Source organism: Gobio gobio, assembly GCF_949357685.1.
Source record: "Gobio gobio genome assembly, chromosome: 13".
In the NCBI taxonomy this organism is placed as follows: Eukaryota; Metazoa; Chordata; class Actinopteri; order Cypriniformes; family Gobionidae; genus Gobio; species Gobio gobio.
The window spans coordinates 4,692,749-4,716,236 of NC_137106.1; the positions used below are offsets into that span (position 1 = coordinate 4,692,749).

The following is a 23,488-nucleotide window of genomic DNA, read 5'->3' on the forward strand; positions in this document are numbered from 1 at the left end:
TGCATGCTAATTTACTTACAATGGAGGTCCGTCAACGAAACTACAAATAAACAATCGATTAAAATATCTATAATTATGCTTTAAACACAATAACACACGTTTGCATGAGACTTGAGTGACAAAATCACTACTAATAACCTTCAGTGCATTAATATAACGTGTAATTATAGTTCCCATATCTGCATATTGCCTTTGGTGATCAACATAATGTTACAGATTCAGTGTATAACCCAGAATATCATTTATTTGATTAAAGCTTTTAAATGACTTTGAACGTTTGAATCATATGATCATATTCAAAATCAGATGGAAAACACGTTCAACACAAAGCAGAGAGTGCACGAGGCCAGTGAAATATAAAGCACAATATAATAATAACACACCAGTAAACACGAAACAGGCGGAGAAAAAGAGCAGCCGTGTTATAAAAGTTAAGAAGAAGCTGTTGAAGATTAACTATCGTCAGCATTTCTCCACACATTCAGAGACTGAGCAAACCAGAGAAGATTCAGAACTGCCCAAACATAAATCAAATCAAATCAAATCAAAAAAGATAAAAATAAGAAAATAACAGTCAAATAAAATAAGAGTTAATAATACTTAATAAAAGTTAAATAAAATATAAAATAAAAGCTAAACAATTAAGATAAAAACAATAAAAAAAGTTATATAAAATAGGAAATTAATAGATAAAATAATAAAATTAAAGAAAAGTAATAAAATAAAAAATATAATATAATAAAATAAAAGTAGAACAAAATAAGAAATAAATAAGATAATACCAAGAAAAATTAAATCACATAAAATAAAATAATAAAATTAAAGTTAAAGAAAAAAAAATTAAGTAAAGTAAAATAATAAAATAAAATTAAAATAAAATCACAAACTTAAAGCAAAATACAATAATAAAATAAAAGACTGAAAAAATTCAGTAAAAAATATTCAAATTAAATTTAATAAAATTAAAGAAAAGTAAAATAAAATCACATAAAATAAAGCAAAATACAATAATAAAAAAACAATGAAATAATAAAATAAAAGTAAAATAAAATAATAAATAAAAGTAAAATAATAAAATAAAAGACAATAAAATAAAGGCAAAATAATAAATAAAATAAAAGTAAAGTAAAATAAAAGCTAAAAAATTAAGTTAAAATATTAAAATTAAAGTTAATAAAATTAAAGAAAAGTAAAATAAAATCACATAAAATAAAAGCAAAATAATAAATAAAATAACAGTAAAGTAAATAAGAAATAAAATAAAAGCTAAAAAAATTAAGATAAAAATAACCAATAAAATATAATAAAATGAAAGAAAAGAAATATAAATAAAACCCAAAATAATTAAAATAAATAAATAATAATATACAAGAAAATAATCAAATAAAATACAAAATAATAAAAGTAAAGTCAAAACCGTGACTAAAGGCTTTTTAGTTCATGACTCTAGGTCATAGACTTTAGTTCATTTTAGTCCGTGTGTGTGTGTGTGTGTGTGTGCGTAAGTACAGAATGTGTGTGGGCTGAAGGACAAACACTGGTCTATTCTACACACACACAAAATATGTTAATGAGGTCATAAAGCGATAACACTTGAAACCAGCTGACGTGCTGATAAAAGCTGACAGTACCCATGTGTGTGTGTGTGTGTGTGTGTGTGTGTGTAATACACATCTGACACAAAATACACTTTTCTCCATGTATTTTTATTTAGTTTTGTTATGCGTGCGTGTGTGTGTGTGTGTTCACTGCCAATGAATGAGAGACACATGTAAAGCACACAACAGGACATCATAACCATCAGTAATGCACTGGACTTCCTGTCATGTGACTCTCCATTCGGTCTGTTCATTATTCATGACAACATGGAAATGCCAGCAAAGGGAAGACGCGACGTAAAGAGCTTCACACAAACACACACTCCATTCATTCCACCCGCACTTCACATGATCTCCTGTGTGTGTGTGTGTGTGTGTGTGTGTCCAAACATTATGATTTTCTGCTGGCTATCAGACGGAGAGCTCTAGTTCAAAAGCATGTACAGTTAAATATGATAATCACCTAATATATATATATATCTGTAGAGAGAGAGAGAGAGAGAGAGAGAGAGAGGCTCATGTCTTCTTCTTGCCTTTCTTCGGGGCCGTGTATGTACAAGTGCGATGCTGTTTCCTGTCATATTTGTCGTGGCCTTCCCTGTGGCAGAATGAAGGAAAATATGGCACAGATTAATATTGCAAGATCAGTATGTCAGACGAGATCTGATGGAAAAACCAGTCAATAATTCCTGAGCGTCTGAATGTTCAACTCAAAATATCACATCTGGACATTATTATGATGATGATGACACTAATCAGGCTTTGGAAAATCATAACTATGTGAAAAATAATTCACACAAAAAGAGAGATCATAAGATTCAAAGTCATAGTTATGACAAAAAGTGTCAAGACTTTTCAGCTTGTGTTATAATTATGACTTTTTAGGTCATCATTTCGACTATTTCATATTCATGAGTTGTTAGGTCATATTAATGAGTTGCTTTTATTTCATAATTATGCCTTTTTATCTCATAATTTACTTTGTCATACATTTTGTGTCAGAATTTTGACTTTCCGGCATATTTTAATCATATTTATGAGATGTCATACTTAAATAAATATACATTTTCAGCTTATGTAATAAATATGGCTTTTTAGGTCATAATTTTGAATTTATTTCATATTTATGACTTGTTAGGTCATATTTATGAGTTGTTAGGTCATATTAATGAGTTGTTTTTATTTCATAATCATGCCTTTTTAGCTCATAATTTATATTTCGTAATTTTGACTTTCCAGCATATTTTAATCATATTTATGAGATGTCATACTTAAATAAATACAAATTTTCAGCCTATGTTACATAAATATGGCTTTTTAGTTCATAATTTTGAATTTATTTCATATTTATGACTTGTTAGGTCATGTTTATGAGTTGTTTTTATTTCATAATTATGCCTTTTTATCTCATAATTTACTATGTCATAAATTTTGTCATAATTTTGATTTTCCAGCTTGTTATACATATACATGTTATACTTATAACTTATAAAAATATAAATGTTCAGCTTATGTTATAAAAATGGCTTTTTAGGCCATAATTTTGTATATATTTAATATTTATGACTTGTTAGGTCATATTTATGACTTGTCATACTTTTGAATTTTTAGATCATCATTTTGAATATTAATTTAACTTGCATGTCAGAATTTTGACTTTATATCCAATAATTACGACTTATATGTCATAATTCATAAAAAAAATTAAAAAAATTAAATCACGCTTTGATCAATCATAATTATGCGATAAAAATAATTCTGCCAAAAATAATTGTTGATAAGATTCAAAGTCATAGTTATGACTTTTTAGGTCAACTTTTTCATATTTATGACTTGTTAGGTCATATTTATGAGTTGTTATTATTTCATAATTATGACAGTATGTCAAATGAAAAAATTAAATCATGTTTTATACAATAATAATTATGCCAAAAATATTTATGTCGAAATTTTGAGATACTAAACCATAATTACACCATACTGTAAAAGTCATAAGTGACTTTTAGGTAATAATTTTCACTTTTATTGTATAATTACGCCTTTTTCTCTCATAATTATGACTGGTATGTCATAAAGGGGGAAAAAAAAAATCATGTTTTGGTAAATCATAATTATGTCATAAAAATCAAAATGATAAGATTCTAAAATTATGACTTTTTGAGTTATGTTATAATTATGACTTTTTAGGTCATCATTTCGACTTTTTACTTTTATATTTATGCTTTTATTACTCATAATTATGTCTCATAATCATATCTCATAATTCTGACATAATTATGACTTTGTATGTCAGAATTGTGACTTTCTATCCAATAATTACGATTTGTATGTCATAATTCATAAAAGGAAAAAAATCATGCTTTGGTAAATCATAATTATGTCAAAATAATTACGTCATAAAAAGTCACAATTATAAGATTTTAAGTTATAATTATGACATAAAAGCCATATTTATGACTTATTAATTTTTGAGATGCTATAATTACGACTTTTTAGGTCATGATTTCAATAATTATGCCTTTTCAACTTTCAATTAATAATTTTGACTATTGATTTCATATCTCATGACATTCAAAGTCATAATTCTGAGATTAAAAAATCATAACTATAAAGTAAAAAAATGAAATTACCTAAAAAGTCATAATTATAACATAACTCAAAAAGTCATAATTTTAGAATCTTATCATTTTGATTTTTATGACATAATTATGATTTACCAAAGCATGATTTTTTCCCCCCTTTATGACATACCAGTCATAATTATGAGATAAAAAGGCGTAATTATACAATAAAAGTGAAAATTATTACCTAAAAGTCAATATGAATTATACAGTATGGTGTAATTATGGTTTAGTATCTCAAAATTACAACAAGTCAAAAAGTCATATTTTTTCATAACTTTGGCTTTTAATCTCATAATTATGCCTTTTGATTTCATAATTTAGTTTTTTTATCTCAAAATAATGACTTCAGGTCATAATTTTGACTTTTTCTGTCATAAGTATGACTTTTTATCTCATAATTATGCCTTTTCAACTTTTAATTCATAATTTTTTAATTCATATCTCATGACATTCAAAGTCATAATTCTGAGATTAAAAAAGCATAACTATAAAATAAAAATGATGACCTAAAAAGTCATAATTACAACATAAGTCAAAAAGTGACTGGTGACTTTTTATCTCATAAGTATGCCTTTTTATTTAATAATTTTCAGGTCATAATTTTGACTTTTTGTCCCATAATTATGACGATTTATCTAGTTTTTATGATGTAGTATTCCATAATTGCAACTTTTTATGTCATAAGTATGAATTTTATATTATAATTAAGACTTTTCAGGTCATAATTTTGACTTTTTATATCATAATTAAGACTTTTCAGGTCATAATTTTGACTTTTTATATCATAATTAAGACTTTTCAGGTCATAATTTTGACTTGATTTCATAATGATGACTTCAGGTCATAATTTTGACTTTTGATGACTTTTCAGGTCATAATTTTGACTTTTGATTTCATAATTAAGACTTTTCAGGTCATTATTTTGACTTTTTATATCATAATTAAGACTTTTCAGGTCATAATTTTGACTTTAGATTTCATAATAATGACTTTTCAGGTCATAATTTAGACTTTTGATTTCATAATGACGACTTTTCAGGTCATAATTTTGACTTGATTTTATAATGACTTTTCAGGTCATAATTTTGACTTTTGATTTCATAATGATGACTTATTTTCAGGTCATAATTTTGACTTGATTTCATAATGACTTCATGACATAATTTTGACTTTTGATTTCATAAATAAGACTTTTCAGGTCATAATTCTGACTTTTGATTTCATAATGATGACTTTTCAGGTCATAATTTAGACTTTTGATTTCATAATGACGACTTTTCAGGTCATAATTTAGACTTTTGATTTCATAATGACGACTTTTCAGGTCATAATTTTGACTTGATTTTATAATGACTTTTCAGGTCATAATTTTGACTTTTGATTTCATAATGATGACTTCTTTTCAGGTCATAATTTTGACTTGATTTCATAATGACTTTTCAGGTCATAATTCTGACTTTTGATTTCATAATGATGACTTTTCAGGTCATAATTTAGGTCATAATTAAGACTTTTCAGGTCATTATTTTGACTTTTTATATCATAATTGAGACTTTTCAGGTCATAATTTAGACTTTTGATTTCATAATTAAGACTTCAGGTCATTATTTTGACTTTTGATTTCATAATTAAGACTTTTCAGGTCATTATTTTGACTTTTTATATCATAATTAAGACTTTTCAGGTCATAATTTAGACTTTTGATTTCATAATTAAGACTTTTCAGGTCATTATTTTGACTTTTGATTTCATAATTAAGACTTTTCAGGTCATTATTTTGACTTTTTATATCATAATTAAGACTTTTCAGGTCATAATTTAGACTTTTGATTTCATAATTAAGACATTTCAGGTCATAATTTAGACTTTTGATTTCATAATTAAGACTTTTCAGGTCATAATTTTGACTTTTGATTTCATAATTAAGACTTTTCAGGTCATTATTTTGACTTTTGATTTCATAATTAAGACTTTTCAGGTCATTATTTTGACTTTTTATATCATAATTAAGACTTTTCAGGTCATAATTTAGACTTTTGATTTCATAATTAAGACTTTTCAGGTCATTATTTTGACTTTTGATTTCATAATTAAGACTTTTCAGGTCATTATTTTGACTTTTTATATCATAATTAAGACTTTTCAGGTCATAATTTAGACTTTTGATTTCATAATTAAGACATTTCAGGTCATAATTTAGACTTTTGATTTCATAATTAAGACTTTTCAGGTCATTATTTTGACTTTTGATTTCATAATTAAGACTTTTCAGGTCATTATTTTGACTTTTTATATCATAATTAAGACTTTTCAGGTCATAATTTAGACTTTTGATTTCATAATTAAGACATTTCAGGTCATAATTTAGACTTTTGATTTCATAATTAAGACTTTTCAGGTCATAATTTAGACTTTTGATTTCATAATTAAGACATTTCATGACATAATTTTGACTTTAGATTTCATAATAATGACTTTTCAGGTCATAATTTAGACTTTTGATTTCATAATGACGACTTTTCAGGTCATAATTTTGACTTTTGATTTCATAATTAAGACTTTTCAGGTCATTATTTTGACTTTTTATATCATAATTAAGACTTTTCAGGTCATAATTTAGACTTTTGATTTCATAATTAAGACTTTTCAGGTCATTATTTTGACTTTTGATTTCATAATTAAGACTTTTCAGGTCATTATTTTGACTTTTTATATCATAATTAAGACTTTTCAGGTCATAATTTAGACTTTTGATTTCATAATTAAGACTTTTCAGGTCATAATTTAGACTTTTGATTTCATAATTAAGACTTTTCAGGTCATTATTTTGACTTTTGATTTCATAATTAAGACTTTTCAGGTCATTATTTTGACTTTTTATATCATAATTAAGACTTTTCAGGTCATAATTTAGACTTTTGATTTCATAATTAAGACATTTCAGGTCATAATTTAGACTTTTGATTTCATAATTAAGACTTTTCAGGTCATTATTTTGACTTTTTATATCATAATTAAGACTTTTCAGGTCATAATTTAGACTTTTGATTTCATAATTAAGACATTTCAGGTCATAATTTAGACTTTTGATTTCATAATTAAGACTTTTCAGGTCATAATTTAGACTTTTGATTTCATAATTAAGACATTTCATGACATAATTTTGACTTTAGATTTCATAATAATGACTTTTCAGGTCATAATTTAGACTTTTGATTTCATAATGACGACTTTTCAGGTCATAATTTTGACTTTTGATTTCATAATTAAGACTTTTCAGGTCATTATTTTGACTTTTTATATCATAATTAAGACTTTTCAGGTCATAATTTAGACTTTTGATTTCATAATTAAGACTTTTCAGGTCATTATTTTGACTTTTGATTTCATAATTAAGACTTTTCAGGTCATTATTTTGACTTTTTATATCATAATTAAGACTTTTCAGGTCATAATTTAGACTTTTGATTTCATAATTAAGACTTTTCAGGTCATAATTTAGACTTTTGATTTCATAATTAAGACTTTTCAGGTCATTATTTTGACTTTTGATTTCATAATTAAGACTTTTCAGGTCATTATTTTGACTTTTTATATCATAATTAAGACTTTTCAGGTCATAATTTAGACTTTTGATTTCATAATTAAGACATTTCAGGTCATAATTTAGACTTTTGATTTCATAATTAAGACTTTTCAGGTCATAATTTAGACTTTTGATTTCATAATTAAGACATTTCAGGTCATAATTTAGACTTTTGATTTCATAATTAAGACTTTTCAGGTCATAATTTAGACTTTTGATTTCATAATTAAGACATTTCATGACATAATTTTGACTTTAGATTTCATAATAATGACTTTTCAGGTCATAATTTAGACTTTTGATTTCATAATGACGACTTTTCAGGTCATAATTTAGACTTTTGATTTCATAATGACGACTTTTCAGGTCATAATTTAGACTTTTGATTTCATAATGACGACTTTTCAGGTCATAATTTTGACTTTTGATTTTATAATGACGACTTTTCAGGTCATAATTTTGACTTGATTTTATAATGACGACTTTTCAGGTCATAATTTTGACTTGATTTTATAATGACTTTTCAGGTCATAATTTTGACTTGATTTTATAATGACTTTTCAGGTCATAATTTTGACTTTTGATTTCATAATGATGACTTCTTTTCAGGTCATAATTTTGACTTGATTTCATAATGACTTCATGACATAATTTTGACTTTTGATTTCATAAATAAGACTTTTCAGGTCATAATTCTGACTTTTGATTTCATAATGATGACTTTTCAGGTCATAATTTAGACTTTTGATTTCATAATGACGACTTTTCAGGTCATAATTTTGACTTTTTATCCCATAACTATGACAATTTATCTTGTTATTATGACTTAGTATTCCATAATTTTATATCTTTTATCTCATAATTTTGCCTTTTCAGCTTTTAAGTCATAATTATGACTTTTTATCATAATTTTGACTTTAAATGGTAATGAGCATTTCATAATTGAGATCTTTTTTAACTGATAATTGAGCGTTGTGTGGCAGAAATGTGCTTCCATCCTGTAGTGAGTAAAGCGGGTGAAGTGTGTCCTGAACGTGCCTGAAGCAGCGGGCGCAGAACAGGTCCCGCTCACAGGTGTGGCAGCGGATGGTGGCGTCGCGGTTGCAGATGCAGCACCACGGCAGCTCTTCCTCATCCTCCTCATCACTGTCTTCATCATTACAGCGCTGGATCTGAGAGGCAGCCGCTGGCAGACGCGATTTAGAGCGCTGAGAGGACACCTTCAACACATCAATGCACCTTTCAGACTGCAAAACTACAGTAGGAACCTTTAAAATAGCATAACGGGGCACTTCAAATATCATAAAAATACCAATATTATATGATTATGGTTTCTGGTCTAGATGAACATGTGGTGTGTGTGTGGGGTTTGTACCGGTTTCCTGCCGGATCCGTCCTCTCTGTTCATGGGGCCGCTGAGCTCTGGTGGGATGTTGAAGCCACTGGCCTCATCTAGAGCCGCCTCCTCTGATAACTGAGACACACACACACACACACACACACACACACACACACACACACACACACACACACGTCTTCAGATCAGCTCTGAACACTGGCCTCTGGTGGCTATTATGGGACATGCCACACTTGGCTGATGTACACAGTGTTATTACTTTAGTTTTATTAATACTTTGAATTATCTTTTAATTTGATATTTTTAAATGTTAAATTTTGTTGAATTTTTAGTCATTTCATCATGTGCTTTTGTCATTTTATTATTTTTTTTTATTAAATATTGCTATTTAGGTTCAATTTATTTTATTTTTAGTTTTTTTTTAATTTTCAAGTTAAATTTAGTAAAATTTTTAGTCATTTCATTAATTGCTTTTGCCATTTTTTTATTAATATTATTATTATCATTATTATTAATTGCTATTTAGGTTTAAATTGAATTATGTCAAAAATATTTATGTTGTAAAAAGTCACAATTTTGAGATACTAAGCCATAATTATAACAAAAAGTCATGTATTACTTTTAGGTCATAATTCTCATAATTATGACTGGTATGTCATAAAGGTAGGGGTAAAAATCATGCTTTGGTAAATCATAATTACATCAAAGAAATCTAAAATGATAAAAGTCCAAGTCATAATTATGACTTTTTGAATTATGCTATAATTATGTCTTTTAGGTCATCATTTTTTCTCATAATTATGTCTTAATCATATCTTTGGATTTCAGAATTTGCCTTTCTATCCAATAATTATGACTTGTATGTCATAATTCATAAAAGAAAAATCATGCTTTGGTAAATCAAAATTATGTCAAAAATAATTAGTCATAAAAAGTCACAATTATAAGATTCTACGTTTTTTATTTTTATGACTTATTAATTTTTGTTAGGTTTTTTTAAGTCATGATTTTTTAGCTCATAATTATGCCTTAAGTCATAATTTTGACTTTTGATTTCATATCTTATAACATTCAGTCATAGTTCTGGCTTTTGCCATTTTATTATTATTATAGTATTATTATTATTATTATTATTAATAATAATAATAATATTAATAATTGCTTTTTAGGTTTAAATGTAATTATGTCAAAAATATTTATGTTGTAAAAAGTCACAATTTTGAGATACTAAGCCATAATTATAACAAAAAAGTCATATATTACTTTTAGGTCATAATTTTCATAATTATTTTATAATTATGCTTTTTATCTCATAATTATGACTGGTATGTCATAAAGGGGGAAAAAATCATTCTTTGGTAAATCATAATTACGTCATTAAAATCGAAATGATAAAAGTCAGTCATAATTATGACTTTTTGACTTATGCTATAATTATGTCTTTTAGGTCATCATTTCGATTCGGTCATTTATTTCATATGTATGCTTTTTTCCCCTCATAATTATGTCTCATAATCATATCTTTGTATTTCAGAATTGTGACTTTCTATACAATAATTATGACTTATGTGTCATAATTCATAAAATAAAAAAATAATGCTTTGGTAAATCACAATTATGTCAAAATAATAAAGTTTAAAGTCATAATTTTGACTTTTGATTTCATATCTCAGGACATTCAACGTCAAAATTCTGGTGTTAGCCATTTTATTATTATTATTTATTTTTTTTATTGCGATTTAGGTTTAAATGTAATTATGTAAAAAATATTTATGTTGTAAAAAGGTCACAATTTTGAGATACTAAGCCATAATTATAACAAAAAGTCATACATTACTTTTAGGTCATAATTTTCACTTTTTTTAATAATTATTTTATTCTGTAGTTTTAGTTATTTTTTAATTTTCATGTTAGTTTTTGTTTAATTTTAAGTCATTTCATCATGTGCTTTATTATTATTATTAAAAATATTGATATTTAGGTTACATTTATTTTTATTTCAGTTTTATTTATTTATTTCCAGATCATTTTAGAGCATCAACTTTTGGAAACCAAGGAAACATTCATTTAGTTTTTTGACTAAAATGAATGCTTTATTTTATTTCAGCTTTATTTAAATGAACAGAAATGCGTATAATAGTTTACACCACACTTTAGTTGTACATTAGACACATTTTCCACAGGATATTAAAATTATAATGAAAATTATTTTATTGTTTAAATTGTCTTAAATCGTCATAGTTTTAATTTCAGCAATGGCTTAAAGAGTCACTAGTGTTCCACTAATGTTTGTCACGTCTCGTGTGGGACTTTAATAAATGTGCCAGACCTTTTTCATCACCCTGCTGATGGCCTCTTCATCTGTCTCCTCATCACTGTCAGGCTGCTGGAAATCAGACAGTCTGACTGAACACACACACACACACACACACACATCAAAAATGAACATTCACGTTCATAATGCATGTTACCGGTCTTATTGCGAATGATTCATCCATGCATTTTTTTCCCATTCAAATGTTTTATTACTTTAATGGAATATTGCAGAGTTTATTATAAATGATTTTTCTGTGCACATTATTATTTTTCCCTGGTAATCTTGAATCAGAATAACTTCCCCTCATCTCTTCTCTGATGATGAGGGCGGGGCCACCTGTCACTCACATGAGATCAGCCAATAGCAAACCACAACCATCCAATCAATCAAAATCAAGCCCCGCCCTACATTTGTTCTTGTTTGAGAAGCGTTTCACTCGGATATACGGCACAATAGGGAAGAAAACACCAGCGTAACTTCCATTTCATGCTGACTTTAAGAAAGCAAATAGCATAAAGGCCTGTGCACATTATCGCGTGCGCTTATCACCAGTGTTTTTTTTGCGTCTTTGTGACACTCGCTTGTCACACAGAAGAAGAAGAGAGACAGTATTTATGTGCTTGCCAAAACCATTCACACACTTTTGCTAACTGGCAAGCAGCATTAGCAGCTCAACTTCTTCTTTCTCTACTTACTTCCTCTTCGTTGTATCAATGTGTGCTGGGCAAGAGCGTTTTGTGCTGGAGCGCCACCAAGTGGTGTTTTACTGTCACTTCAGCAGCTCCAGGCACGTGAACAAAAGCACCGATCTCATTGGTCGGACATTTTTTAACGCGTTGCAGCAAAACAAAAAAACTAATCCAAGGCGTTTTTTTACAAATTACGCTTTTACGCCTGGCGTTTTGCGCGTCGTGTGCACATTCACATTGGCACCCTTTTTTTAGTCACGAGGCGTTAAACGTCGGCGATAAACGCACACGATAATCGTCCCGGTGTGTGTTAGAAAATCATTTTGGTGATGATTACTGATCTGACATCAGTGCAATCTCATTCACTATAGCTCTAGGGATAGTTCACCCAGATATACAGTAAGTTTGGACACATTACTGATTTTAATGTTTTTGAAAGAAGTCTCTTCTGTTCACCAAAGCTGCATTTATTTGATCAAAATTTCAGAAAAAAGCTGTGAAATATTATTAAGATGTAGATCAGCTGTTCTCTATGTGAATATACACTCACCTAAAGGATTATTAGGAACACACACTAATACTGTGTTTGACCCCTTTTCGCCTTCAGAACTGCCTTAATTCTACGTGGCATTGATTCAACAAGGTGCTGAAAGCATTCTTTAGAAATGTTGGCCCATATTGATAGGATAGCATCTGCAGTTGATGGAGATTTGTGGGATGCTGTCACATGCCTGTCCTGTCTTGTGTAGCACATGTGGTGGTTTGTTATTTTCCGTCCTTGTCTAGTTCCCACCCTCCTTGTTATCATCTTATTGGTTTAATTTGCCCCACCTGTGTTCCCTCGTTACCTGCTTTATTTGTCCCCTTAATAAGTTCCTTTGTGTTTGCAGTCCTGGTCGGTTCATTGTGATGTCTAGCGTCTCCTGTTCCCTGTGTTCCCGGTTTGAGTATGTTAGTTGATTTAGTTATTTCTTAGTTGTATGTTTTCCCCCTCGTGGGTCTTTGTTTGTATTTATGTTTACTTTTATAATAAATTCATCCGTTTTTCCTGCAATTGAGTCCTCACCTCAGTTTCCTCAGTCATCCCGTGACAGATGCACATCCAGGGCACGAAGCTCCCGTTCCACCACATCCCAAAGATGCTCTATTGGGTTGAGATCTGGAGACTGTGGGGGCCATTTTAGTCCAGTGAACTCATTGTCATGTTCAAGAAACCAATTTGAAATGATTGGAGCTTTGTGACGGTGCATTATCCTGCTGGAAGTAGCCATCAGAGGATGGGGACATGGTGCTCATAAAGGGATGGACATGGGCAGAAACAATGCTCAGGTAGGCCGTGGCATTTAAACCATGCCCAATTGGCACTAAGGGGCCTAAAGTGTGCCAAGAAAACATCCCCCACCCCATTACACCACCACCACCACCCTGCACAGTGGGAACAAGGCATGATGGATCCATGTTCTCATTCTGTTTACGCCAAATTCTGACTCTACCATCTGAAGGTCTCAACAGAAATCGAGACTCATCAGACCAGGCAACATTTTTCCAGTCTTCAACTGTCAATTTTGGTGAGCTTGTGCAAATTGTCGCCTCTTTTTCCTATTTGTAGTGGAGATGAGTGGTACCCGGTGGGGTCTTCTGCTGTTGTAGCCCATCCGCCTCAAGGTTGTGTGTGTTGTGGCTTCACAAATGCTTTGCTGCAGACCTCGGTTGTAACGAGTGGTTATTTCAGTCAAAGTTGCTCTTCTATCAGCTTGAATCAGTCGGCCCATTCTCCTCTGACCTCTAGCATCAACAAGGCATTTTCTCCCACAGGACTGCCGCATACTGGATGTTTTTCCCTTTTCACACCATTCTTTGTAAACCCTAGAAATGGTTGTGTGTGAAAATCCCAGTAACTGAGCAGATTGTGAAATACTCAGACCGGCCCGTCTGGCACCAACAACCATGCCACACTCAAAATGTCTTAAATCACCTTTCTTTCCCATTCTGACATTCAGTGTGGAGTTCAGGAGATTGCCTTGACCAGGACCACACCCCTAAATGCATTGAAGCAACTGCCATGTGATTGGTTGATTAGATAATTGCATTAATGAGAAACTGAACAGGTGTTCCTAATAATACTTTAGGTGAGTGTATTGTAAAGTGTAATTTATTCCTGTGATCAAAGCTGAAATTATCATCATTACTCCAGTCTTCAGTGTCACATGATCCTTCACAAATCATTCTCATATGATGATTTGAGCTCAAGAGACATTTATGATTATTATCAGGGTTGAAAACAGTTGTGTTATTTTTTGTGTGGATACTGATAAATGTTTCTTTGATGAAGAACAGCATTTATTTGAAATAGAATCTTTTGTAACATTATAGATGTCATTTTTGATCAGTTTAATGCATCCCAAACTGTCTCCATTACACTGGAGTGAAACTTGAGTCTAACTGGAGTAAAAATGGAGTCTTAACTGGAGTGAAACTGGAGTGAAACTGGAGTCTGACTGGAGTCAAACTGGAGTCAAACTGGAGTGAAACGAGTGAAACTGGAGTCTGACTGGAGTCAAACTGGAGTCAGACTGGTGTCAAACTGGTGTCAAACTGGAGCCTAACAGGAGTCTGACTGGAGTCTAACTGGAGTGAAACTGGAGTCTAACTGGAGTGAAACTGGAGTCTAACTGGAGTGAAACTGGTGTCAAACTGGAGTCTAACTGGAGTGAAACTGGAGTGAAACTGGAGTCTAACTGGAGTGAAACTGGAGTCTAACTGGAGTCTAACTGGAGTCTAACTGGAGTCTAACTGGAGTGAAACTGGTGTCAAACTGGAGTCTAACTGGAGTGAAACTGGAGTCTAACTGGAGTGAAACTGGTGTCAAACTGGAGTCTAACTGGAGTGAAACTGGAGTGAAACTGGAGTCTAACTGGAGTGAAACTGGAGTCTAACTGGAGTCTAACTGGAGTCTAACTGGAGTGAAACTGGTGTCAGACTGGAGTCAAACTGGAGTCTAACTGGAGTGAAACTGGAGTGAAACTGGAGTGAAACTGGAGTCTAACTGGAGTCTAACTGGAGTCTAACTGGAGTCTAACTGCAGTGAAACTGGAGTGAAACTGGAGTGAAACTAGAGTCAAACTGGAGTCAAACTGGAGTCAAACTGGAGTCTAACTGGAGTCAAACTGGAGTCTAACTGGAGAGAAACTGGAGTGAAACTGGAGTGAAACTGGAGTGAAACTGAAGTCTAACTGGAGTCAAACTGAAGTCAAAAATAATATGTGAAATAAAATGCAAATTAAATACAATGTGATTTTCTGGATTTTTTTCACAGTTGAAGAGTACCTATGTTAAAAATTACAGACCTCTACATGCTTTGTAAGTGGGCAAACCTGCAAAATCGGCAGTGCATCAAATACACTGTATACACCTAGGATGACTTGAGGGTGAGTAAATCATGGGCTAACTTTCCTTTTAGGGTGAACTATCCCTTTAAGAGCATCAGCCGTGAGCACTAGAGCCGAGGTGAGCGCACCTTGTTCCGGGTCCTGTCCCTGCAGAACAGCCAGTCTCATGGCCGTCTCGCGCATCTGCTCCTGGTTGTGCTTGTCTTTCTTCAGCTCCTGCATGGCCTCCTCCATCACGCGGCTCTGCTCCGCCTCCAGCTGTTTGACTGACAGCTCGCCGTCATCCACGTTCTCGTTCACGCCCCCTCCCTCTTGCTTATTCAGATCGTTCAACGGTTCGTCTGTATTCACACAATTGAGAAAAAGAAATCACCTTAGCATGTCTTTGAGAAGCTTATTGCTTTTAGGGATGCACCAAATCCAGGATTCGGCGGAATATTGGGCTTTTTGACGGGGTTCGGTTTCTGCCGAACCTCAGAATATTTTTCCACCGAACCCGAACCCTATTCCCAGGACATCCGTGCCATCTGAAGCCTTGTTTAAGGCTTTTCGTAGTGTGGTTTTGGTCAAGTTTACTAAAGTACACATTGTCGCTTATGTTCTTCTCGCCGCTGTTTCCTGATGGTTTATAGAAAAATGACCCAGAGTCGTCCTCTGTCGTTTCAAAGAACAGTGGAGAGCGCAGGAGACATAAGGATTGAGGGTGTTTTCTGACGCGGGTTTAACTGTCAACAGGCTGTGCTCCAGACTAACCCACATCACTTAGACATGTTACTTAAAAAACAAACTAACAAAAAACATACAAGGTTATGGATTGAGGTAGCCAAGGCCTTCTATTTTTATTTGACAAAAAACAAAAAAAACAAAAAACGATTCCGGTTCTTCAAAGCTTCAAACGGATTCAGTGTATTTTCGTTTTGTCATCTTAATTTGGTAATTATTTAAGTGAAAAATATTTAGTGTAGGCCTATGTATTTTATTATTTTTATTTATATTTTATCTGATCTATATGCAGCTGTTTGCATGGTAAAATAAAATAAATTTTGGCTGCTGTCTGTATTCCTTCATGTTCAACTCGTATTCTCTCGGATGTTTTATACGCAAATGTTTTATGAGATCTATCTGGTTTGTGGTTGCACATGTCGACGCGGTCCATGAGTGAACAAATAACGCTATACTGCATATTTTTCTTAACCATGCATCAAAAAACGAACAAACAAAAAAGCCTTAAAAACATTTAAACCGTTTAACTGGTATTAATAGTATTAATCGGTCAAAGTTCTTACTTTCAGTTAACGGTTAAATGGTCAATAACATACACTGCTGTGGACGTTGTTTACTTCGTTAAGGTGTTTATACTGTGATAATGGACAGAGGATGGGAGAAGGATTCGGTTTAGGATAATTTTAACCAGTGGATTCGGTATTCGGCCGAACCCCAAAAATCTGGATTCGGTGCATCCCTAATTGCATCCCTAGGGCTTCAACATCATTTCCAATTAAACCAAATCAGGGCATTAAACTTCATAACTGAAAATGTAAATTATGCATTTAGTTAGAGACATAGAACTACCCTCTGAAGATGGATACTGGTCATCAATAGCAACTTCCTCCGTCATTTGGGTGATCAAATCATTGGTCTGTTCTGTTTGAGTCCTGCCGTCGGGCGGCTGGTGAACCTGCACACATTAAACACATAAAAGCACGTTCTTGTCACATCCAAGGTAAAAAAAACACTATTTCCTCATAATCTCCACTGAAGCATCAGCTCTTTTCTCTCAGCGTCTGAAACGCTTCGTTTAAGGGGCTCTTCGTTCATTTCTGACCCAATTTTTTTTAAATACAATTCTTTAAAAATCATAGCTTCATCTGAATGGTCCGAAACTTGGTGACTTTATTGGTACTTGGTATATGAACACCCCAAACAATTGGGGACAGGATTTGAAAAGTCTAAGTGGTCGTAAAAAAAATAGCCACACTCAGGACCTTCGGGTCAAAAATGACCCCCATAGGAAGTGAATGGGAAATTGGCAAAAATATGAAAATAGAGTTTTTTTGTGCATACAATCTACAAATCAGCCAGGATGCAGAAAAAAAAGACTCAACAGTGAAGGGGTGAATCTCTAAAACATCAAGAGTGCAAAACAGACAAAAAAACTTTTACATTTAAACTTTTTATTTAAAAGCATACTAAAACATGTTAGCATTGTGCTTTTTTAATGCTAACAATGTGTCTGTTAATGTTAATGTAAAATTAGACAAAAAAACTCACACACACACACACACACACACACACACACACACACACACACACACACACACACACACACAAAAACACACACACACACACACACACACACACAAAAACACAATTAGTTTTTGGAATGGCACGCGATAATTTGTGTGTGTGTGTGTGTGTGTGTGTGTGTGTGTGTTTTTGTGTGTATAAGTGTGTGTGTGTGAGTTTTTTTTGTCTAATTTGACATTAACATTAACAGACACATTGCTAGCATTAAAGAAGCACAATGCTAACATGTTTTAGTATGTTGTTAGCACATTTTAACACATAATTTTAAAACAGCATGAATCAACATGTTAACATGATTTAACATGTTTGCTAACATGAATAAACACATTGCTAACAATTAAACACGCTGCTAACATGTTTTAACATGAAACATGTCAACATGTTTTTTTAGCATGAATTAGCATGTTGCTACCATTTTTAACATGAAGTAAGTTTGTTAACATGTTTTACCATGTTAATATCGTTTAACATGCTGCTAACATGAATTAACACGTTGCTTGCTTGAATTAGCATGTTGGTAACATTAACAACAACACATTGCTAGCATTAAAGAAGCACATTGCTAATTAAGTATGTTGCTAACATGCACATTGCTAGTATGTTGCTAGCACGTTTTAACCCATTGCTAACATGTTTTAACATTGCTTGCTTGAATTAGCATGTTGACATTATGCAAATGAGCAGAGATGTATAAAGTACTAGAGACACATACTTGAGTAAAAGTACAAGTTCCTTATCAAAAAAGTGACTTGAGTAGAAGTTGAAGTGCTCTTTAAGCACCACACTTAAGTAGAAGTACTAAAGTATTCAACATTTTTTGAACTTAAGTATTGCAAGTAGTTTATTTTAAAATGTACTACTCAAGTACTGAAAGTAAAAGTACAAGTATTGTGTTATGTAGTTATTAAAGAAAGTAGTCAAAAGTTTGAACATCATATTGTTTTTATTATTTCAAATGATTAACCTAAAGGACAATCGCAATGTTGGTAGGTAATTTTTCTACATATTGTCATATAAATAACCTGAAAATACTGTAGTTCATTAAGATTAAATCTTACTATAACCACTATTACTTAAAAAAACAATGGGGTAAGCACACTTATATTCTCATTTCAAGAGGTGTTCTGAGTAAATTATTTGTTTGTAACACTTTACAATATGGTTTGATTTGTTAACATTTCATTAGTTATTGTATTAGACTAATAACTAACATGAACTAACCATGATCAATACATTTGTTACTGTATTTATTAATCTTTGTTAATCTTAGTTAATAAAAATACAGCTGTTCATTGTTTGTATATGTTACTTCACAGTGCACATTAACTATGTAAACAAATAGAGAGCAATTTGAGCGCAAGACGCTCGTGTTGTTTTAAAGACAGTGAATGCTCGCTCTCTCTCTCTCATGCGCGGTAATGTGGGTTTGGAATGGAATGATTCGTAACATTTTTATAATTGTAACGAGTAACGATGCAGCACATAAAAAACATATAGGAGTAAAAGTATTAAACTCATCGAAAATATGTACTGAAGTAAAAGTGGAAGTAAGAGAAAAAAATAATACTCTAGTAAAGTACAGATACTGCCTTTTAGTACTTAAGTACAGTAGTGAAGTAGTTCTACTTCGTTACTATACATCTCTGCAAATGAGCCAACCCTACACAGGTTAGGCAGGAAGTGAGACTTCTTTCTTTTAGGAGACAAAAACTCCATTTATCTTTGAGCTTTGAACCTTTATCACCCACTATATGATCGGTCATATCTGAAAAAGCATAATAGAGGCACTTGAAGTGAAAGTTGATGTTGTATTTACCGGCCGCGGGGCTTGCGAGGGCGGAGGTCTCCCCTGTAACGCGGCCAGACGCTCCCCCATGTCTTTATCTGACGGCACAGGCTGGATCGGTGCTTTTAAGGCAGCGAGACGAGACTCCAGATCCTTCTCTGATGGGATGGCCTCTGTTAGGACAGAGAGACATATCAGGTCAGGGACAGAATCAACTCAACCAAATGTCCATGGATAGAAATGTTGAGAACTGAAAACCACTGACCATTGACCAACACACACCTGCTCTAAAGTCAATAGCGCAGTATCTTTGTGTTATTTAAAGGGTGTGTTATTAATATGAGCCTATAGGGGGTGCACAACATGCATACACTCTGATTATTACACACACACACATGCCAAATATTACAAATAAAAGGATTACAAACGATGATACAAAAAATGTGGTCGAAATGTGGTCGATTCAAAATCGATTCTCAAAGGCCATGTGTTATATAAAGGGTGTGTTATTAATATGAGCCTATAGAGGGTGCACAACATGCATACACTCTGATTATTACACACACATAACAAATATTACAAATAAAAGGATTACAATGTAAAAGATTATTATTGTGTAGGGCTGGGCAAAAAAAAATAGTTTTTTCGATTAATCGTTTTTTAAAATGTGGTCGATTCAAAATCGATTTTTTTTCACATATTTGTTTTGCAAACATTGAACATAAGATTAACGTAAATCGAATTACTAGTCTTCTCCACTAGATGTCACCCTCTTATTGGCCTTGCGCGATGTTACAATGGAGCGAGAGGCGCGCCGGTCATTCATTCATTCAGTGCTTAAATGCCGGCTTCCGATGCGTTGACGTTTATAATGCTGAGGTGAAGTGCTACAAATCTGCAGAAGCATTTGATGAGACATCACCCAGACGTTGCAACAACAGAACAGCCGCACACAACCTCTAAAATAGATCACATACATGCTAATGCTTGCCTTGCATTATGATCATAAAGCTTGAGCGTTCACTTAAGCACGTACGTTAGCCATTATAGACATATTCAAATCAACTGAGTAAATAGACAGCGCAGGACCAATGAAAGGATTGAAAATAATCAAAGATCTTTGATATTTGAAATCCAACAAAGAAATTTGCTTTACTGGTGTCAACACATTTGCTTATCCGAAGGACCATCTGAAAGACAAAAGGCAGGCCTGTAGGCCGCAGGGGGTGCCACACCTTTTACTGTTGGGGAAGTTTGGTCTGATTGGTCAGTTTGAATGTTATGTGTGAGTTTGGTCTGATTGGTCAGTTTAAAAGAATACATTTGGTTTCAGTCACATGGTCAAGGAATAGATAAAAGGATTGGAACTGTGTCTCTCGCTCTCTCTTTTTCTCTGGCTCTTGAAGTCATCTGGGCTTCTCTTCTCTCTCTCTCTCTCTCTCTCTCTCTCTCTCTCTCTCAGGTAACATTGTATTCATGCTGTGTACGATTAATGGTATAAGTTTATCATCTCATTCATCCATTTTGAAACTATTTTAAGTGTAACCATAACCAGATTTTGTCATTAAATCCTTTTTATTACAAATACTGTGCTAACTAGTTTTGATTTAGTATTGACTTTGAAGTGCTCCCTATTGCAATACAATATAGTCATATTATAGCAACGCTCTCCCACATATTTTGCTATTGTAACTGCGCTTATCTCCGTCGTTGGTATGAGTTGCAGTGGGTGGAAATGGACAAGAAATGTACAGTTTTCTTCCCTCTTTCTGATAACGTTTTTTAGTCTAATGGCAACCCTGTAGATTGAACCATCTACAGGAGTCCACTCTTACACCAATAATTCACACCTAATAGCTTATATTATAAACAGATTTCCTCAAATAAAAGTTAGTCCACATAAGTCAGATTGTTAAGGTATTGTTAATTACCACGGCAACTACTTGTGTCCAGGTATGAACGCGCTTCTCGTGTATGAAAAGTAACGTGTGTGTGGTGTGTGTGCGGAGGGAGACTCGGACGCCGAGGGATGAGATGACCCGCAAAGAAAGCACCCATTCCCGGTTACGACCTCGATCCTCGAAAGGCCTCATCAGGCCCTATGATTGACCCGAATTACAGAGGGTTTCGCCGGCGCATTTCCGAGATATAGCCAGTTAAAGTTTCAACTGGTCTCGTTCTATCTGTCTATTTTTATAACTATAGTATTTGTATTAAATCTACACTATATTCATTGAGTTGAATCGAGAATCGAAATTGAATCGAGAATCAAAATCGAATCAATTTGAGAGCTTGCGAATCGAAATAGAATCGGAACATCTGGATCAATACCCAGCCCTATTATTGTGTACATAAAGATAAAACTGCCTCCCAGAATTACCTATTTGCAGTAATGACGAATGAAATTGGCTAATTATTTGAGTAATCGTTGCGATCCACACATGCATTTAAACCATAGACTGTAAAAAAACATGGACGTAGTGTCCGTGACGTCACCCATAGGATTCTGAAGAGCAGTTTTGATGCGTAAAGTAGGGTCGAGCTGGCCGTTGCCATCTTGGTGTGTGTGCGCGCGATTAATCGATTTGACAGCACTAACATATACGTGTCTGTGTGTGCGATTAATCGCTTTGGCAGCAATAACATACAGTGAGGAAAATAAGTATTTGAACACCCTGCTATTTTGCAAGTTCTCCCACTTGGAAATCATGGAGGGGTCTGAAATTGTCATCGTAGGTGCATGTCCACTGTGAGAGACATAATCTAAAAAAAAAAAAAATCCAGAAATCACAATGTATGATTTTTTAACTATTTATTTGTACGATACAGCTGCAAATAAGTATTTGAACACCTGTCTATCAGCTAGAATTATGACCTGTTAGTCTGCCTTTAAAATGTCCACCTCCACTCCATTTATTATCCTAAATGAGATGCACCTGTTTGAGGTGGTTAGCTGCATAAAGACACCTGTCCACCCCATACAATCAGTAAGAATCCAACTACTAACATGGCCAAAACCAAAGAGCTGTCCAAAGACTCTAGAGACAAAATTGTACACCTCCACAAGGCTGGAAAGGGCTACGGGGAAAATGCCAAGCAGCTTGGTGAAAAAAGGTCCACTGTTGGAGCACTCATTAGAAAATGGAAGAAGCTAAACATGACGGTCAATCTCCCTCGGACTGGGGCTCCATGCAAGATCTCACCTCGTGGGGTCTCAATGATCCCAAGAAAGGGGAGAAATCAGCCCAGAACTACACGGGAGGAGCTGGTCAATGACCTGAAAAGAGCTGGGACCACCGTTTCCAAGGTTACTGTTGGTAATACACTAAGATGTCATGGTTTGAAATCATGCATGGCACGGAAGCTTCCCCTGCTTAAACCAGCACATGTCCAGGCCCGTCTTAAGCTTGCCAATGACCATTTGGATGATCCAGAGGAGTCATGGGAGAAAGTCAAGTGGTCAGATGAGACCAAAATAGAACTTTTTGGTCATAATTCCACTAAACGTGTTTGGAGGAAGAAGAATGATGAGTACCATCCCAAGAACACCATCCCTACTGTGAAGCATGGGGGTGGTAGCATCATGTTTTGGGGTGTTTTTCTGCACATGGGACAGGGCGACTGCACTGTATTAAGGAGAGGATGACCGGGGCCATGTATTGCGAGATTTTGGGGAACAACCTCCTTCCCTCAGTTAGAGCATTGAAGATGGGTCGAGACTGGGTCTTCCAACATGACAAGTTTGACCTCTGTAATTGCAAACAAAGGCTACTGTACCAAATATTAACATTGATTTTCTCAGGTGTTCAAATACTTATTTGCAGCTGCATCATAC

The 23,488-nt window shown here is 33.1% G+C and overlaps 1 protein-coding gene across 1 annotated transcript in view; it reads right to left on the reverse strand.

Annotated features, from left to right (window-relative positions):
- Positions 1 to 1,687: 1,687 nt before the first annotated feature.
- zfyve19 (zinc finger, FYVE domain containing 19) overlaps positions 1,688 to 23,488 on the reverse strand; it is a 26,034-nt gene continuing 4,233 nt past the window's right edge. The window contains exons 5-11 of the mRNA XM_079833201.1: positions 19,684 to 19,826; positions 17,133 to 17,238; positions 15,689 to 15,901; positions 11,495 to 11,571; positions 9,184 to 9,282; positions 8,847 to 9,028; positions 1,688 to 2,196 (exon numbers count right to left, since the gene is read on the reverse strand). Coding sequence (XP_079689327.1) covers positions 2,115 to 2,196; positions 8,847 to 9,028; positions 9,184 to 9,282; positions 11,495 to 11,571; positions 15,689 to 15,901; positions 17,133 to 17,238; positions 19,684 to 19,826 — 902 coding nt within the window. The 3' untranslated portion in view covers positions 1,688 to 2,114. The remainder of the gene's footprint in view (positions 2,197 to 8,846; positions 9,029 to 9,183; positions 9,283 to 11,494; positions 11,572 to 15,688; positions 15,902 to 17,132; positions 17,239 to 19,683; positions 19,827 to 23,488) is intronic.